The 18,354-nt window shown below is 37.2% G+C and overlaps 1 protein-coding gene across 5 annotated transcripts in view; it reads right to left on the bottom strand.

The window, feature by feature from the left end:
* Window positions 1-18,354, bottom strand: part of LOC124185961 — a 139,976-nt gene that overhangs the window by 17,539 nt on the left and 104,083 nt on the right. For 4 of the 5 annotated variants that reach the window (XM_046577222.1, XM_046577223.1, XM_046577221.1 and 1 more), the window contains exon 10: window positions 10,245-10,316. The exons of the other annotated variant lie outside the window; for it this stretch is intronic. In XM_046577222.1, coding sequence (XP_046433178.1) covers window positions 10,245-10,316 — 72 coding nt within the window. The remainder of the gene's footprint in view (window positions 1-10,244; window positions 10,317-18,354) is intronic. 5 annotated transcript variants of the gene reach the window in all.

Below are 18,354 nucleotides of genomic sequence, written 5' to 3'. Positions count from 1 at the left end.
TGACGCAAAAATTATTGGAACCGACCAAACGAACGGGACGCATCGAAGGTCGTCAATAGTCCAACCACACTTCGTTTACGAAGAGAACATTGGATTTGTCAGGTACATTAGCGAGTCCTCAACCCTAATTACACTGCCTCTGACCCAAAACGAGATCCAATAAGTTTTCGAAGGTCAGAAGCGACGGAGTTTTCTGCGATTTTTTAGTTACGGTGTACTCTCGGTACCACGTCACGGTGTGGTTACTATCGGAGTGTTTTGAGAAGAGGCACCGAGCGAGAACCTTAGTAGGTACCTCGCGCCCTGGAGCAGGGTTTGACGGTTGGTTTTGGCAGAGAACCAACAGATGTGTCAAAGACCTTTTTGTTTTGGTCTGCAGTGGGTAAGATGCATGGCGTTGCAGTATGAACCTGGTTGTTTGGACAGAGTCCAATCCATAAAGGGGCCGATTCGGATGTAGCAAGTTTCGATTAATCAAAGAGGGAAAGCTCAGAGCCGCCTCCACCTATCGCGAGTCTTATAGGTGCAAGAACGATTTGGTACCATGCCCAATTTTCACTCCGCGGAAAGTCACCTGACGATCCTGGATCGGCAAGAACGTCGTGTGTGTCTCAACCAGAGTCAAAGTATATAATGCTCTGATATTTTTAGCGTCTCGGTTGGGTTAAAATAAATTTTGATGAAGTGATTTTTAACAAGGACATGGATTATTTTTAATACTCTTAACGATAGCGCAAAATTACAACGATTTTCCGTAAGTCAGAGCCAAGTTGTGCATTGGCGATTGTAGCTTCCGACGAACCCCCATAAATTTTGCCAAAATTATTCATCCGTAGACGTAACCTGCCGATGTATGGGAGTGAGAGTAGAAAGCGCCGTAGCGTTTACTTGGCCTTCGAGTTCAATTCCCACATATGTTTTCACGCGAGTCAACCAACCAACCAACCTGCAGAGCCGTACTCGTTATATGCCCGATACACTGTGTCAAATTACTGAATCAGATACCATCGTTAGTCGGAACTAATTAACGATACTCAATATGATGAATTTATCGCGAGAAGCACGTTTCGATCGTGGAAGGTATTTAAATACAGAAACCTTCCGTGGAAATGAAACGAGTTGACCCGACAACAGGGAAAACTAAAATTCAGCTTAAATCATTGAGTCACGTACACTTTTTCCAACGAACACTTTGACTGTTTACAGTGAAATTGAACGCCGAAGATAGAATTGTAAAGTCGCTTAGAGAATGGACAAAGTTTCGTACATATACGTTGCATTTCGGGATTTTGGCGCGTCATGCGGACAATTTATCGCGGATAATAATTCATTAGCCCGGACATAGAAAATTAGTATTTCAGTCTCGGGTCGACAGACGTCTTGTCTTGTCCTCCCTGCAGCAGGGTATATTTAACCGTTTGGTTTTCAGCCTTACTTTTCTCTCGTTCCCCTCGTCAGATTAGCTTTTCTTTTCACCTCTTTCCTTTTCGTTACAGTTTTTTTCACCCTTTTTCTCTCGACTCTCATCTTCCTCCCAACTTTCCTACCTTTCGTATTCTTTTTTCTTTTTTTTTTTGTTTTTGCACCCCAGCGTTCAATGTCACCGCTTTAAATAAACCCCGCAAGCACAAGTCCGAAAATTACGCGTAGAGCTTTCGTGAACATCCCGAGTTGCGAGCTCGCGCTAACGTGGATGTGCTACTCGACGAGAGGCTGATTCTTGGACTTTTCAAACATAGAAATTCTCTCTATTATAACAAGTACACGTTCTGTGTCTAGAGCTGTATCGCGGTTAGCCAGAAATGACAAAATACATCAGGAACCGGGTGTTATAACTCTCTGCGGTTTCCAACCGGGCCGCAGGTGCCGGCGGCTAGAATAAACGATCCGTCACAACTAGAATTCCCGTTAGAATTATACTCGGCACGTATGAGAGTTTACTCGGTATTAATTAACGATGGGCGACTAATTAGAGACGCGATACATGGAAAACAAAAGAAAAACCGAGGGATGCAATTAATGTATTCCAGAGGTAGATGGGACGAAGCCTAGGATTTCCGTCATAAATCCGACTTATTCTTAGTGCATCACTGTAAAACATGAGGTGGTAAAGAGTTGCCGGTGTCGACTACTGTGTAGTATGATTTTTGTTGCCAATTTGATAATTCAGCATCACGCGGTATAAGATTGACATTAGATATTATACCGTTGGATTGACATCAGGTAGTTTCAAGTTCATCATCAAGTAGTGTTAAATTGACATCACGTAGCTATGGATTGACTTGACATTAGATACCGTTAGAATGACGTTAGATATTGAAATCCGATGGAGTGAAATTGGTATCAGATGGTATTAGACTGACAACACATAGTCTCAGATTTACATCGGATTGTGATGAATTGACATTGGATTGGTATCCAATTTTTGGATATTGGATTAAGATCAGATACTATGAAGTTGATATGAAACAGTGTAAGATTAACATAATGTAGTGTTAAACTGACATTGGATCGTGGTAAATTGACATTGGACATTGAAATCGGACAGTGTGATGTTGACATCAGACTGTATTAAGAATTAAATTGACACTACTCAACTCTGGCTTATCACACCCAAGTTCAGAACTATCGAACGTTGCAGCGAAACGAAATGAGTCCGTTCTACCAGTCCGTTCGAGTGAAAGAAAAAATAAAATAAAAAAAATAAAACAGTCCTGATCAGACGACAACGAGGCTTTTGACGTTGGAATTGGGTGAAAATGGGCACCTTGTCCGGCGGTGAGTAAGCGGCAATTGGTACGTACTCCGAAAGTTCTCCATGGATTCGAATACTACGACACAATAAGAGAGGTGGGCTGCAACGCACTTGACTAAGTCCCGGATTCAGTTCCATAGACTTGAAAATATACTTGACCTCGGTCTCGCTGCAGCAACGGAGGAGGACGGTTATACCCGGTGAATGACGTCGCCGAGTCCGTCCTCCACGACGCACTTTTGACGGTATATTATAGTAGGTACATAGTTGTCTACGTCGTCGTCGTCGTGGTCGTATCCACTTGAGATAACCGGAGGGTGATTTAGTAAGCGGCGAATTGGCGCCAAGGATTTCTCATTCTTTAACCAAAGAGTCGAACGACATCAAAGAGTCGCTGCTCCACTGCTGCTGGAGGAGTTCGAGTCACTTTGAGACGACAACGACGGGTTTTAGTCACGCTCAGTCGATCCCAATCACGCGACTTTGAAACTGGACAGCCATGCACACCGTTTTTAGCAAATTACGTAAGGAAAATCGTTGCGCAATTTATATACATATTGGCCTCTGCTCACGCGGTCAAGGATTATAGGGGGGGTAAAAATCGTTTCTTACTTTTTCCAATTTTTTTTTTTTTTTTTGTTTTTTTGTTTTCGGTAATAGCTGAGCATCACTTGGCAATCGATTGCATTCCTGTAAAAAAATTATACACAGCGAGCCCTCGCTCTAATTCAGACCTGCGTATAAATTTCATCATCGAATTTAAACTCGCCATTTTTTTTTTTTTGTCCCCAGGGATTTATATACATATATATATGTATGTATACTTATAAATATATATGTATCAGCATGCTGCTGCACAAGAGAATCGCTGCTAACCGTGGCGTCAAACAGTCTGCAGCGAGCAAGAGGATAACCGGATGGAAGAAATTTCTTCTCTGTAATAAATTAGCCAACAAGTGAACGAGTCGTTCTATTTTTTATTCCGGTCTTCGCGGGGTTGCTCGTTTTTTTCCAATTTTTTTTTTTTTTTCCCCCCCCCCTCTTATTTCGGGTTTTTAATGACGCGCGCGACGATCTTCGCGGTTGATTTCTGGACGACGGAGATAAATCTTTGAAGAAGAGGAAGAGGAAGAAGAAGAAGAAGAAGAAGAAGAAGAAGAAGAAGAAGAAGATGAAGAGGGATCAGAGAACTGGGAAGGATAGGAGAGGAGAGGAGAGGAGAGGAGAGGAGAAGAGAGGAGACGAGATGAGATGAGAGAAGAGAAGAGAATACGCTAACCGATGCGTACCGTCGCGTGGAGGATAAAAAAAGAAACGAAAAGAGGTTAAATTTATTTCACAGATTATATTATTCCCCTCAACAGCCAGACGACCGAAATTTTGTTATTTTCAAAGATTATCGCACCTGACGATACATGTGTGTGTGTGTGTGTGTGTGTGCGCGCGTATGTCAGGCCTGAGAATTGTGATACCGAAAGAATAAAAATAAAAATCGTATACGTACAATATTTTTTCTTTTTGTGAAATACAAGAAATTTTTTTCCCGTCCCTCGTTTCTTTGATTTATTCGTGGAAATGGTGTCGTACTGCGGAGATGAAAAAAAAAAAATAAAAAAATAAATAAAGAAATAAAAAACAAAAAAAAAAAAAATTTCCACATTTGCTGGAGGAAAAAAAACTTTTCGCACATGTACCCACAACGTGAAACGACGAAATTAAAGTGTCTCGTGTAATAAAAGAAGGATACATACATTTCGGAAATTGCTGTTCCGAGAAACGTGCTTGCAAGAAAGAGAAAAGGTAATGGAGGAAAATGGGAAAATCCGAGAATGAAAAAAAGATTCTTCTTTCAAACATTCAATTATATTAAACATGCGAACCGCGCGTATTTAAGCAGCAGCATCAGCTGTTCCACCGGCGGCGTTGACAAACTAATGACAACGGCGACAAAGTGTCTGAAGATTGTTATTTTCCAAAATACATACATATATATATATATATATACATACATATACATATATATATATATATACACACGCTAATTCCGTTTCTACCCGGTTTGTGAATGTTTATTCATAAACATGCAACAATGTACGTTACATGCGGGTACAGCGTTTTAAATAAACGAGTAAACTCCGGGCTTCATTTTGGCGAAAATAATAATCACCACATTTCCCACGTGTCAAATTTTCGCCGAGGAATTTTTACGCGGTATAAACGAAATTCCCGATCTGGCTCTCGAGTCGTGTGTTCAGCAAAATTCGACTCAACTCCGACAGAAAAAGAAACAACCATATTCGATTCCCTGCAGAGATTTAAAAAAAAAAAAAAAGAAAAAAAAACACCAGTTTGCCAGGCTACGATCTATCGATCGAACGATGCGAACTTTGGCCTTGGCCTAGTATCCGATTTACAGTCTGCACTGATTAACGTCACTGCCAAACAGACGAAAGTCTAGGAGGGTAATAAAAATTGCTTTATGTAACCGATACGTGGTGGAAAACCCGTTCTATCATAGACATCTTCGTCTTATTTTTTTCTTTCTTTCTGATCTAAAATATCTACAAGATCGATGAAACGATAAAATAAAAAAAAAAAAATAAATAAAAAAAAAACATATACTTATTTTTTTCAAATGACATAATAAAGATAAAAAAAAAACTGTCCAATGTCATTTGCGTTATGATTGGCGGCGCGAATGAATAGCCGTTTGTATTCGTGATGTTATAATATACGCAGGTAAAAAAAATGTATGAATATATATAATTATAAGTGCAGACGAGTTTAAAAATAAAATAATTTTAGGCATTAAAAATGGTAATGTTTTTGCTTATTTGATGTTCTCTTTTTTCACCCCAGCGTTGTAAATTCGCTCGCTCGTTCTATTTGTGCGCCATAGATAATTGTCTTCAAGCGTTGGACGTAATAACAAATACAATATGTTACTGTTCTGCTGCTGCCGCCGCTGCGCTGGTGCAAATATATTTAAACGGAGAAAAAAAAGACAAGTGTCGCCAAAAATACGGAAAAATATATGCAGGTATACGTACGTTGGAAACAATTTAATATAAACTATATTTAGCACCATTTCTTTAAGGATGTTTCATTTTTGTCAACGGTAGTTTTATATTTGTATATGTATACAGTATTTTTTTTTTTTTCTTTCAATTTCACTTTCCTCGAGTTTTGATAGAAAGTTAACCGAGAAACGGGATCAGTGAATGAAGTAAATTTAGAAATAACTTGGTGATAAAGGTACAAGTAATAGATTACAAATAGACGAGGTGAGATATCTTATCGATCAATGAAACGAGTTAAATCTCTTATCGGGTGGATTTATAAAATTTATACAAGCGTGAGAGTCATTGATAAATCCAGCGTGTCTATCTAACTAGAAATAAATCCACAGCTCAAGACTCATCGCTGCAGTTATATCGACGGAAGAGAAATTTCCGAAAATAATGAGAGGTGAAAATCTAAGCGTGTTCTTATTATTATAAAAAAAAAAAAAAAAATTCAATGCATGCAAAAAAATATTATACGATTCGGGATTGTAGGATGCTTCTTTCGTATTCATTTATTTATTTATTTTTTGATGATAGACGGTGGAAAATACGCGAGAAAATTTTAAATGATATCGTTTACAACAGCACCGATTATATTTGACAATTTGTAGTAAAAACCCTGCTGCGGAGTTTTTATAAAATGACTGTACAATGCAGTGAAATTTTTCTCCAAACGACCGAATTAAATGGCATGCAATGATTCGAGATCCGATAGTAATAAGATGTGATCGTGGGACTTTCGAGGTCTTCCGAAAATAGGGGCGCAGGTAAGCCTCGGGTGGCCAATAAGACGCAAACACGATATAAATAAATATATATGTATACAATGCATATAACGTACACATGTATATATTATAAACAGTATCTGTTTTCCGTCCGGAAATCCGCGGGACGCGATTTAACCTTAACCCAAAAAAGCGACGTAACGCATTCACGTTTCGAGCCGAGTTCGTAGTTATGTTACGATATTACCTGTTTCTACATGTACGTACGTAGAACATATCCGAAACGCATTGCCCAGATGCCTCGTGCCTCGATCGATTTCCCAATCGTTTAGAAATAAACAATCCCAACTTATCGCGATCGGCTAAAAATAAGATACGAAGCTGAATCAATTATTCCGATCGATTATCGTCGATTTTACACATGTGTCTATTTTTTTTTTTTTTTTTTTTTTTTATCCCGAAAAACGAATTCCCTCACCTTTTAAAACGCGTGATAAAATTATCTACGATATCTGCACACTGTGAAAAATATTCTAGCGCGGAATTATACATCGCTGAGAAAAATTTTATTTGTTAAGGCTTTAACGTCAATTTATTCTTGCACGAGCATTAAATTTTTGCAACGGTTACAATAAAATATAGCAACAGCGATCGTAATGAGAAATAGTAGTAACGGATTCTAGACTTTCCGTTAACAGCTAGAAAACTAATTTTCATTTTCTACCTAGAATTATAATTTTCGATTGTGGCAAGGAATGAAAATAGTTAAGGTCTGAGCGGTAAACGGAACTAAAAATTTCTCTCGGTACGTAGAACACGATTTTCTGTCAATTGGCAATTATTCGTGTCAATGTAACGCTATCTCTGTCGCTAAATTTTCGCATTGACACCAAAAACTGTTCCATATACGGATATAAATTCATTTCATAGATTATGTTTAACGTAATAATTCACACACCAGTTGCACCGCGGTCGAAGATACGACGTTGTTAATCCTATTTCATTGTCCGGGATCTATCAACGCTTGCAGCAGCAGCCCTGGCAGTTTTCCCGATGCATATAAATTGCGCGCGATACTGGCAATGCGATTGAGAATACGGGATGCACGTGTCAAGGGACTCGTGACACGTCAATTGACAATTGTACGTGGCAGACGGACGACGTGAGGCCTGCGTGCAATTATTTTACATGCGCCAAACGCGCCTCCCGTATAACAATAAAACGCAACAAAATGCTTCGGCAATATGCCACGTGCTCCGTTCGAGCGGCTGATCAATTTTATCGAAATAAATCGATGATACGATCGCGGATTCGAAAGCTGTTGACAATCGTCGCGATTTTGTTGACGCAAAGGTGATCGCAAGCTGCGGATCGTCATCGATGCGAATTGGATCGTTGGGTAATGTCAAAATTTTACAAGACGTTTGGCACAATGCGAAAAATTTCATTTGTTAAAGTAACTTGAAAAATTGAGTAAAACAGGTACCGTTGAAAAAACTGTCTGAATATTGTTGGGTAATCCGAAGAACTAGGTACGCCTAAAAATTTTGCGCTATCGTCGATCCTTTTTTGGTTATCGCAACGCTGAATCAGTTTCTGAGGTTTACTCTACTTTTTTTAGTCAAACAAGGCCTTAACGTCAATTTATCGTTGCACGAGCGTTAAATTTTCGCAACGGTTGCAAGAAAATATAGCAACAGTGATCGTAGTGAGAAAGAATAGCACCGGATACCAGACTTTCCGGTAACAGCTTGAAAACTAATTTTCATCGATCGAAAGTCGTTTTTCGAATTTTCATCCGCATTTTCGGGTAGATTTTGAAAAATAGATCGTTTCGCGATTTCGTTCTTAATTTGTCGTAACAATTCGTAACGTTCGCGTGGACTATTCTCCATGCATGTATACCTAGGAGAAGAATATAAAAAGAGGAATAAAAAAATGGCAACGTAAAGCCGAGGCGTAAAAACTGGCTTATCGTTAATCGACGTGATCAATGATCAAAGTTGGCGTGTTTAACGCCGGCTAAACGAACCGCGAGTTGACAAGGTGTGACGCAAATAATGCAGCTCGCAGTATCCAGGAATATTTTACCTCGTGCCTGCAGAGGAGTAAATATGATTCATGCTATATCGGTACGTGGAGTGAGCGAAGAATTTTCACTCGATGTTTGAAAAAGAGAACAATGTCATTTCCAGAGCTTCCGGTATCCCTAAGAATGTTGTACGGTGCGGAGAGTGCGTGGATAAAACGAATGAAAGAAATATAAAAAACAAAAAAAATTAAGAATAAAAAAGTAGAAAGAGAAGAAAAGAATTGAAAACAAAGTCGATGGAAATGAGCTCGGAATTGAAACGAAGCGGGCAGCTGTATTGCCTACTTGTCGATTCTCGCGAGGCGATATTCCGAGGACGACGTCAACGGATAGACAGAAAAAGAGAAGGAGAAAGAGGAAAAAATCTCAGATCAATCTCGGATCTTCTATCTCCTAGGACTGATCTATCGCATTCCCATTCAAATTTCATTTAAACACCAATTCGGAAGGTAATCTTTCCCCATTTCTTCGTATAAACTTCGAGTTAAGAATACAATTTGATGTAAGAAAATAATCAGAAAAAGAAGAAAAAGAAGAAGAAGAAGAAACTACGAAGAAAGAGGAAACAATTACGATTCGTTTGAATAATTTTTCTTCAGTCGAAATTAGAGTCGTTGTTAATTGTCGAATAAATTTTTTTCTTGTTCTCTCTCACTTCTGTTTTTATTTGTTTATTTTTGATACGCGAAAAATAACGTATCGTATCAAAGTCCGAACGATGACGTGTAGTTAAATTATTCTCGCATCAATTCACGATTTATAAAATTCTATATTACGCAACCGCGATGCTATCTGTAGAATAATAAGTGGAACACGATTATTGTTAATTTGTTCGATTCCTGTCGTTTTTTTTTTCTTTTTTTTTTTCTCTCTTTCTTTCTCCTCTACGTTCTGCTTTTTCACCACGTATACGTATGTATTAGAATCTTTCAAGACGTATCGTTCACAGTCGAAATCTTGAATATTACAAACAGACAATGCAAAACTCGTGACTGTGCTGCATTACGTAACGTAACGCGTGTATACAAAGTACATAGGATACATCAAAATACATTCCTTATTAAGAAAATCTGACCATAATTAAAGATTGTAACGTTATATGCTTATACGAGTTACGTAACTAGTGGACAAACAAATTTAAAAATCAAAGTGTAAAGTGTCGGTGTAAAAAGTTGGTGAGTGTCGGAGAAATCATCGTTTGAAACTTATCTTTTTTTCTATCTCTTCACATCTTCATAGTAATAGAAAAACCGAAAACTACAAATTAAATATATTTTTATACGGTGAATAGAAAAAAAAAAAAAAAAATGGCAATGTAGAATATACGTCACACGGATATATGGGTGTGCATGTGTGGTATGAGACAGAGCCAAAAATAGTTGGCTATTTTTCTCAACATCGACCGTCAAATTGTTGTATTGGAATATAACGTTCTGTATATATACAGTGTTAGAGTACAATTATTGTAAAACATGTATCCATAGTAACCCGAAGCGGCAAGGCGTGACCTTTAAAATCTGATAAACAAGTTGAAAGAAAGAAAATAAGTGAGAAGTGAGAAAGAGGAAGACGAATAGAGAGAAGAAAAAAAAAAAAAATTGACTCACCTTCGTACATCTGAGCGTATTGAGGGAATCCAGCGGCTCTCAACCATTTGCACGCTTCTTGGGCTTCGATTTCTGTAAAATAAGATGAGAAATAGACGAGAATTAAAAATTTGTCACCGTGCTGCCTGCGTAGCGGCGTTGCGGTGATAATAAAAATGAAACATCTATGATAATAATAATCCACCGAGCATAAATCCACGCGCTGATTCTGCAACAATTTGCTTCACTGATTATCTCTATTCAGGATCTGAATGGCTGCGCAGCGGATCGGAAGAACGAGGAGGCGTCGCCGTTGAATATCTAGGCATAAAAGAGAAAGAGAGAGAGAGAGAGAGAGAGAGAGAGAGAGAGAGAGAGAGAGAGAGAGAGAGAGAGACGTCCAGGCGGATGCAGAGATGCAATTCCGCGTCGATACGCCGCAGCTTGTATTTGCCCGAATGCACCGATCGAGCGGTAGTCGTAAGTCTATTCTCGGAGAAAGAAAGAGACGAAGAGCTAGAGAGAAGGAGAGACAAGTTACATATAGTATAGGTAACTGCACTCCATCGAGTAAGACAGAGCATTCCTCCTTGCGGAATTAATCTTCGTTAGGAGAGAGAACAGGTATTACGCTTCGACGAAGTGTCATCAATCTTGCGTTCGAGCTCGCCGTTTTGTATTAATGATCCTTCCGATTTTTCAGGAATTATTATTATCACGCGTGCAATATTTATTCATAGAAATCGCAAACCAGGTTCGGTTAGAACCGCTCAGAAATCGTGCAAAGTTCCTTCAATTCGTTTACGATCATTCGGAAGTTGCCGAGAATCAATTTAGAACCAATTGAAACTAATATGAAATTGTTTGGAATACCTTGAATCAGTTTCAAACTATTCGAAATTATTTCTGAACTGCTTGAAATCAACTAAAAATCATTGAAATTTGTTTCAAACCGTTTTTAATCATTCTGAAATCTCTTGAAAATAGTTTAAACTACTTCGAAAACATTTAAAACAATTTCATTTGGTCGAAATTTATTTGGATCCATTTTGAAATTATTGACATAGTTTGAAACTACTTGAAATTAGTTTGTAACCGTTTGTAATCGTACTGAACCCCTTTAAAGTGGTTTGAAACTAGTTAGAAGCCATTTTAACCACCTTGAATTAGTCTGAATATGTTTGGAGTCATTTAGAAACCGCTTAAAATCGTTGAAAACTGCTTGAAATTAGTTTGAATCAGTCTGAGACGGTTTGAAAAAGTTTGAAATCACTTTTAAACGATTTGAAATCGTCTGTGACTTAATCTGTAAGTAAATAGCCTCTTGACTCACAGCTGTTTCGATACTGATATTGATTATAGTTATCTAAAAACTTGAAGTCTTTAAATTCGAATAAAAAATCAATTTCGTCTTGTTCGGTTATTCAATCCGTGGCAATAGCGCAAAAGATATATGAAAAAATTGAAGATCGTAATCCGCCTTGATTTGCTTTCGTAAAATTATTCCATCCAAGAATTACGCATAGTAAAGTAACTTTGCCAATCAGCTTCGTCTCGAAAGTTTCGCAGATTTGAATAATTACGAATTCATAAAGGTTGTAAAATTCCAAAAGGAAAAAACGCATTAAAATCCTCAATCGTTTCACGGATGAACCCTAAACTCTTTTACCATTTCCAAGCCAAAGTAAGATTTTTTATTTTTTTTTCACATTTCGTCGAATGACGCGTACTCGGTGAATTCCTCACTCAATTAGCTTCGTAAAAGATTCTAAAAGTTAAAATTATAAAGTGATCGGATTAGACGAAGACATTAATCAACGTCATCGTGCACGAGATAATAAGAAAAGCTTCGCAAGCAGTAAAAAAGAATCGACTAAACACAATCAACAGGCTTTTAAACTGTAAAAGGATCAGCGAAAGAATCAAAGCATCAAAAAAGTCTGGTAAAATACAAGGAAAAATTCAATCAGATAGGCTCTAATGAGTCGACGTAAAATTCCCAGCGCAGTTCAATGTAAAATGTACCAATCCGTTTGTTTTCTTCCGATTCTTAATTCTGTGTTACGCACGATGATGCAGGAAAGATAGTCTCGAACCATTGAAAGATTCTCACGTTTATCTATCACGAATCTGTAGTTCTTAATTTATAGGCCACCAAAAAAAAAAAAAATGCCTGGAGGAAAATTTCAAGCAGCAAGCGAGCCCGCTGGTTTGAAATCGAACGAATCAACTAGTCGAGTCTGGAGGCTGAATTAGCCCGCTACTCTGAATTCATTTGAATTCTAAACGGTCCGCGTCTTTCTAATCGCTAATTCGTGTCTAGATTCCATTTCCTGTGCCTCAGACAAATGGTATTATTGTTGCGTCTCTGGCAAGGTGTGGAAAATAAAATTTCTCATCCCGTTTCCACACATCATTGTATCTTGCGTAATTTATAACAACGATTTTTTTTAAACAATCTACAAAATTTTCAACCAATAACCTAAAACTGAATTTTTTTCTCTCGATATTTTGAGTATCTGACAAAGTTCAAATGAGAGGTTTTGAATTTTATTTCCTTCGAATTTTACCGCTTGAAAATATTTATTAGTGAGGCTCTACTTTTTTGTTAACAATCTTTCACGTATCGATAGAATGGGAATATTTTTTCTACAATTCCGAAATGCGATGTCGATCAATTTTGACTGAAAAAATGATAGACAGAGGGAGAGAGAGAGAGAAAGAGAGAGATAAAAAATACCCTGAAGATATTCTGGCTGGTTATTAGGATGAAGAGAATCATTTTCAAGGATCATCAAGAAATCTTCAAGTTCACACGGACGTAATTTAATCAGTACAGTTAATGGCCTGGAGTGTATGTTGGAGAATTAGAGACGAGCCTGAAAATCGACTTACGCAATTTCGAATGTATAATAATTTAAATAAGCTGTTCTCGACTTCCTCCCCACTTTCCTTCCGACTCGATGCCTCCGCTCGTTCTTTCTGATTTTTTTATTTTTTTGTCAGGTAGATATAAATAAAATAACAGAAGTCGGATAAGTTAAAGAGGAAAAATGTAGAATCCTAAATACACATATTCGTATAGATTTTTCAGTTAAAGGATAATTCCAGTGTAACGGGTGAAAATTTTTTTTTTTTTTTCGATGGTTACAATACACCAAATCGGTCTGATTTTTTTTTATTTGTTGTCAAATCAAAGCGCTAATTAGGAAGATAAAGTAAATTTTCAAGCGTTTATTTTGATTCGCATTTTCTTTTTTTTTTAACATTTCTCTCGAAACGTGGTTTTTTAAAACGGTGAACACTATCGAAGGAAAATTTTCCAAGCTATTCCCACTTCTTATCTAAATCACATTAAGGAGGATATCCTAGTTTGTATCGTAATTTTCGTAGCCTGATAACGACACGCAATAAATAATATCGTACCATTCAATTGTGGTAGGTCGAGGTCTCTCTTCATATTTTACTCCCTCTTTCTCTCTCTCTCTCTCTCTCTCTCTCACCTCACTGGAAACGCGGAATTGTCACGTATCCGTCTCAGTTTTCAAACGTATAACATGAGCGCTAAATTGTATCTATATACATATATGTATATTATATAAATAGACATCAGACTGAAAATACAATAGACAACCTTAATCATCGCTAATGAATACCATAATGATGATGGAACTTGGTGTTTTGATTTATACTTCTTTTTTTTTTTTTTTTTTTATACTTAGTAACCGTGATGTATGAAGATTAGTGTATATAAACGATACGTAGAAAAATGAACGGCCGGTTTTTCCCAATCCCGGTAGAATTTTGATGTACACTGAGAAAAATTTCATTTGTTACAGTAACTAGAAAAATTCAATAAAACAGGTATCGTTAAAAAAAAGTGTTTGAATATTGTTGGAATTACGAAAAACGAGGTACGCTTAAACATTTTGCGCTATTGTCGATCCTTTTTTGGTTATTGCAACGCAAAATCAGTTTCTTCGGTTTACTCTACTTTTTTAGTTAAACAAGGCTTTAACGTCAATTTATCGTTGCACGAGCGTTAAATTTTCGCAACAGTTGCAAGAAAATATAGCAACGGTGTTCGTAATGAGAAAGAATAGCAACGAATACTAGACTTTCCGGTAACAGCTAGAAGACTAATTTTCCTTTTCTACCTAGAACAATATTTTTCGATCGTGGTAAAAAATGAAAATAGTTAAGGACTGAGCGGTAATCGTAACCAAAAATTTCTCTCAGTGTAGAAAAATCTAATTCGCAGGAATTTAAAACCGTTCGCACGTACGCCTCGGGTATGGGATAAAAATATAATAACATACGAATTATTGTTAGCTTTGGATATTTGGCAGAACTGTCGAGGAGTTTGGGAATAAGGGTGAACGCTTCTAATCATCGGCAAAAATAATGCGGTCGGTATTTTTACACTCGTAGCATCGTTATATACATGTCTGTATGTATGTATACATATATATATAAGTGTGATATAATAAATACGTAAAGCGAAGAGCGGAGCGGCAAAGTTATAACAATAACAACAATCATCCATGACCTACTCAACAGGAATGCGGGAGCAATTCTAACCCGATGCTGAAATAATATTATTACGCAATTAAAGTTCTCTCGGGGTTGATGGGTGCCTAGCTTTAGATGTATATTACAAAATCCGGGCGGTAAACGCCCGAAGGCGATAAACTGTCAAATCTAAGCTTGTTAAACTGCAGTTTGCACGTTTGGGCTTCAGTTGTGTTGAAATGAAAAGCGAAAGACTGAGCTGATTGCAAATTGCCAAGTTTCGCGGGATTGGAAACCGCTGTATGAGAAATAAAAGGTAGAAATAAAAAAGAAACAAGAAATATCGAGTCAGGGATCGAAAAATCGTAGAGGAAAAATTTTCAACAACGTTGTTGCTCGGAATTGAAATTGCTACTTGGAAAATTCATTATTACGCATCGGTTGAAAAAGTAATTGTAGTATATTATACTTTTCGTGAAATTTGCAGTAGTTTCTTCTTCTTTTTTTTTTTTTTTTCTAATCGAAATTCTGGAATTAGCCTAACTCTATCAGCCCAACTCTTTTTCGATAATTTATTATCGGGTATTTTTGTTGGAACGAAAAAAATTCTGTTCTGAATCGTTTTATCTTTCATCATTTTTATCCAACAGTTTTCCGATGATAAATTTCGTTGATTACTCAATTTTTTTCTCAACAAGTCAACGAACACAATTATTTTACGAACGATCAATTACGTAGCAAATAATTGATCCGATATCATGTCGAAAAATCCCGCATATACGGCACGCGTACGTTTTCAGCTGTAAAAAAGCCCACGCGCGTGTCATATTACTACGGATATGAGGTTACGTTACGAACGCGTTTCGCTATTGCATAAAACTCGGCGAACTGACAGCTGTTAAAAATTTGAATATTCAACCGGGAAAGGAGAGAAAAAGTGAAATAAAGAATGAAAGGGCGAGAGAGTGAAAGGCCAAAAATTTATATGCAGATTGGCGAGATGGGGCGCCATGTAAATCAAGCTTCGCTCTTTAAGTGGATGAAATTAAGCTCCGATTTCGTTTATACGCGTTACATCCGAACCGAAATTAGTTTCGCCCACGTGCGAATTACGTTGAAACGGACATTTGAACGCGCTGATAAAAAAAAAAAAAAAAGTATACCGGCGATTTTTTTTCAATGACAGAATCTAGAGGGGAAAAAAAAGGAATGATGGCAAAAATATTCTGCGTCAGCGAAAAAGACTGCCTGGAGGAAAATTTTTCTGATTTTTAACCTTCGTAAATCGTACAAGAATCGTGTAATCGAAGATTGGAAGTTGATACAATTTTATTTGAAATGTTATTGTCATTATTATTATTATTATTATTATTATTATTATTATTTCGAATGTCGTTATATTCTTATTTTATGTTACATGTTTTTGTATATAATGACATTGTGATTACGATATTTGTCGTCTCTGTAAAAGGGTTCAACTCCCGTTGAACTTGTAAAATAAATGAATAAATAAAAAAATATGTTATTATCAAGCCTGGCCAACCGACCTCCGTAAATTCGAATATAATGAAGTAAAAAAGGAAAGAGAATAACGTTTGCAATTTGTTTATGTATAGGTATATGGAGGCGAAGTGATGCCAGAGTATTACTGCGGTTATGGTGTCATAACGTGGAGGCCAGTCGAGAATCTTGTGGGTGGATGATAATGAGATAAAATATCCTTGTAAGGATACGGGAGAGTAATAAAACCCGGGTTTAGCTCGGGCGTATTTGCCACGGGGAACAACGACGAGAAAGTTCTCCGGACAATAATCACTCGATCTTCACCGAGTCTCGGGGAGGATTTGCGCCTTGAAACAAAAAAGCGAAAATACCTTCGCGATGTGAGAGCGAGTGAGGTAAGAATAAATCTTGAAAAAAAAAAAAAAGAAAACAATCGCAGTAATAAGTAACAAGTTCGGTACAATTTATAAAAATTAGCGAAAAGAAAATTTTAAAACAATTTTTCACACACTCGCGATCAATCATCAAACGCTCTCTCTGCTGATCGAGTCATTTTTCTTTCTTTCTTTTTTTTTTTTTTGTCTCAAACTTATTTCTCCTTCTGCTGTTTCTCTTGATTTTAGTGCACTTGTAATTTCATTTGATTTTTTGAGTTCCACGGGAAATTAGAATCGTTCATTCAAATATAATTTCAATGACCGAGACAATTAATTTCGAGTTTTTATAATTATCGATTAATCGATGTTACCATTTTTTTTTTTTTTTTTTTTTGGTTTTTGCAGCGTATCGCGACTTCCGAAAAATATTCAATCTTCTTCACCCTCAACGCTTTCAATTTCCAATAAATTTTCATCTCTATCATATTATTTCTTTCCTTATATCTTATGATTTTTATCTTTTACGTCGAATTTCACTTTCATCGGGCCGATTTTTCTTCTCAATATTTACCCCCCCCCCCCCCCCCGAGTGGCCATTTTTTGCGACACGAAACGAAACTACAGATCAAATTTCATTCGTGTCCCCAACAGTGTGAAATAACATTACGTATCACTTCGGGATCTCAAATTTCCAATATTTCGAATATCTCTAAAAGCCCGTTGAAAGAATTTTCATTCGTACAGAAAGGAAACTGATACTCCGCGGTGAAAAATGTACAAAGGGCAAAAGTTATTCCGCCCAAATAGTAGATAAAAAGGATCGTGAAAAATTTACAATAGATTCTGAGTTGAGACGAAAAACGAAAAAAAAAAAAAAAATAAATAAATAAATACGGATAAAGGACTGCAAATCTTAAACAAACTACAACAAAGTATACAACAAACTTAGCCGAGAGAGCGGTATTTCACAATCAGCATCCCCCTGGTATAGAACGACCCTTACAGACACGCTGTTTAAACTCAAATTCGAATATCGTTTAGCTCAGGTATACGGATAGGCGTTGCCCTGATATTTCGAGACAGGTAAAATCACAGGCCTGTCAACCGCGACCGCAAAAAGGGTCCGTCCCCCGATTCGGGGCCCGAAGAGATTGACCCCAATAATTTTTAGGGCTCTTTTGAACCGACTAACGAGCCACAGCCCCCCACTGAAACGTATCATTATCAAACGTTTAAGGATTACAAATGACGTCTCGCTACTGACGTCGATGCAGATGTCCGTTTATAATACGTATAACGATTTCAGTCGATTTGTTACGCCCAGAAAATTATTACCAGAGTACCAAAAAGAAGAATAAAAATATTGATTGAGAAACTCACACTGAGAGAAATTTTTGGATTTTTAATTCCGGTTACCGCTCAGTCGTTGACTAGTTTCATTTTTTACCAAAATCCACAAAATACAGTTCGAGGTAGAAAATGAAAATTAGATTTCTAGCTGATACCGGAAAGTCTAGCATTTGGTTTTTTGGTTTGTTTGCTTTCTTCTGAATTTGCGTCAAAATTGTTAACTTTTGTCGTCACGAAACTTTGGTAAGAAAAAATTACGAAATTTGAAAATAACAAGGAATACGCGTGTGAAAGGAGACGGGGAACCGATGGTGAAAAAATTGAGCACCCTTGAGACTGTTTTTTACCCTTGTCAATTGACGCGCCGAAGTCGTTTAAGGCAACCTTAT

This window comes from Neodiprion fabricii, chromosome 7, assembly GCF_021155785.1.
Source record: "Neodiprion fabricii isolate iyNeoFabr1 chromosome 7, iyNeoFabr1.1, whole genome shotgun sequence".
Lineage (NCBI taxonomy): Eukaryota > Metazoa > Arthropoda > Insecta > Hymenoptera > Diprionidae > Neodiprion > Neodiprion fabricii.
This window is presented reverse-complemented; position numbering and strand designations above follow the sequence as displayed.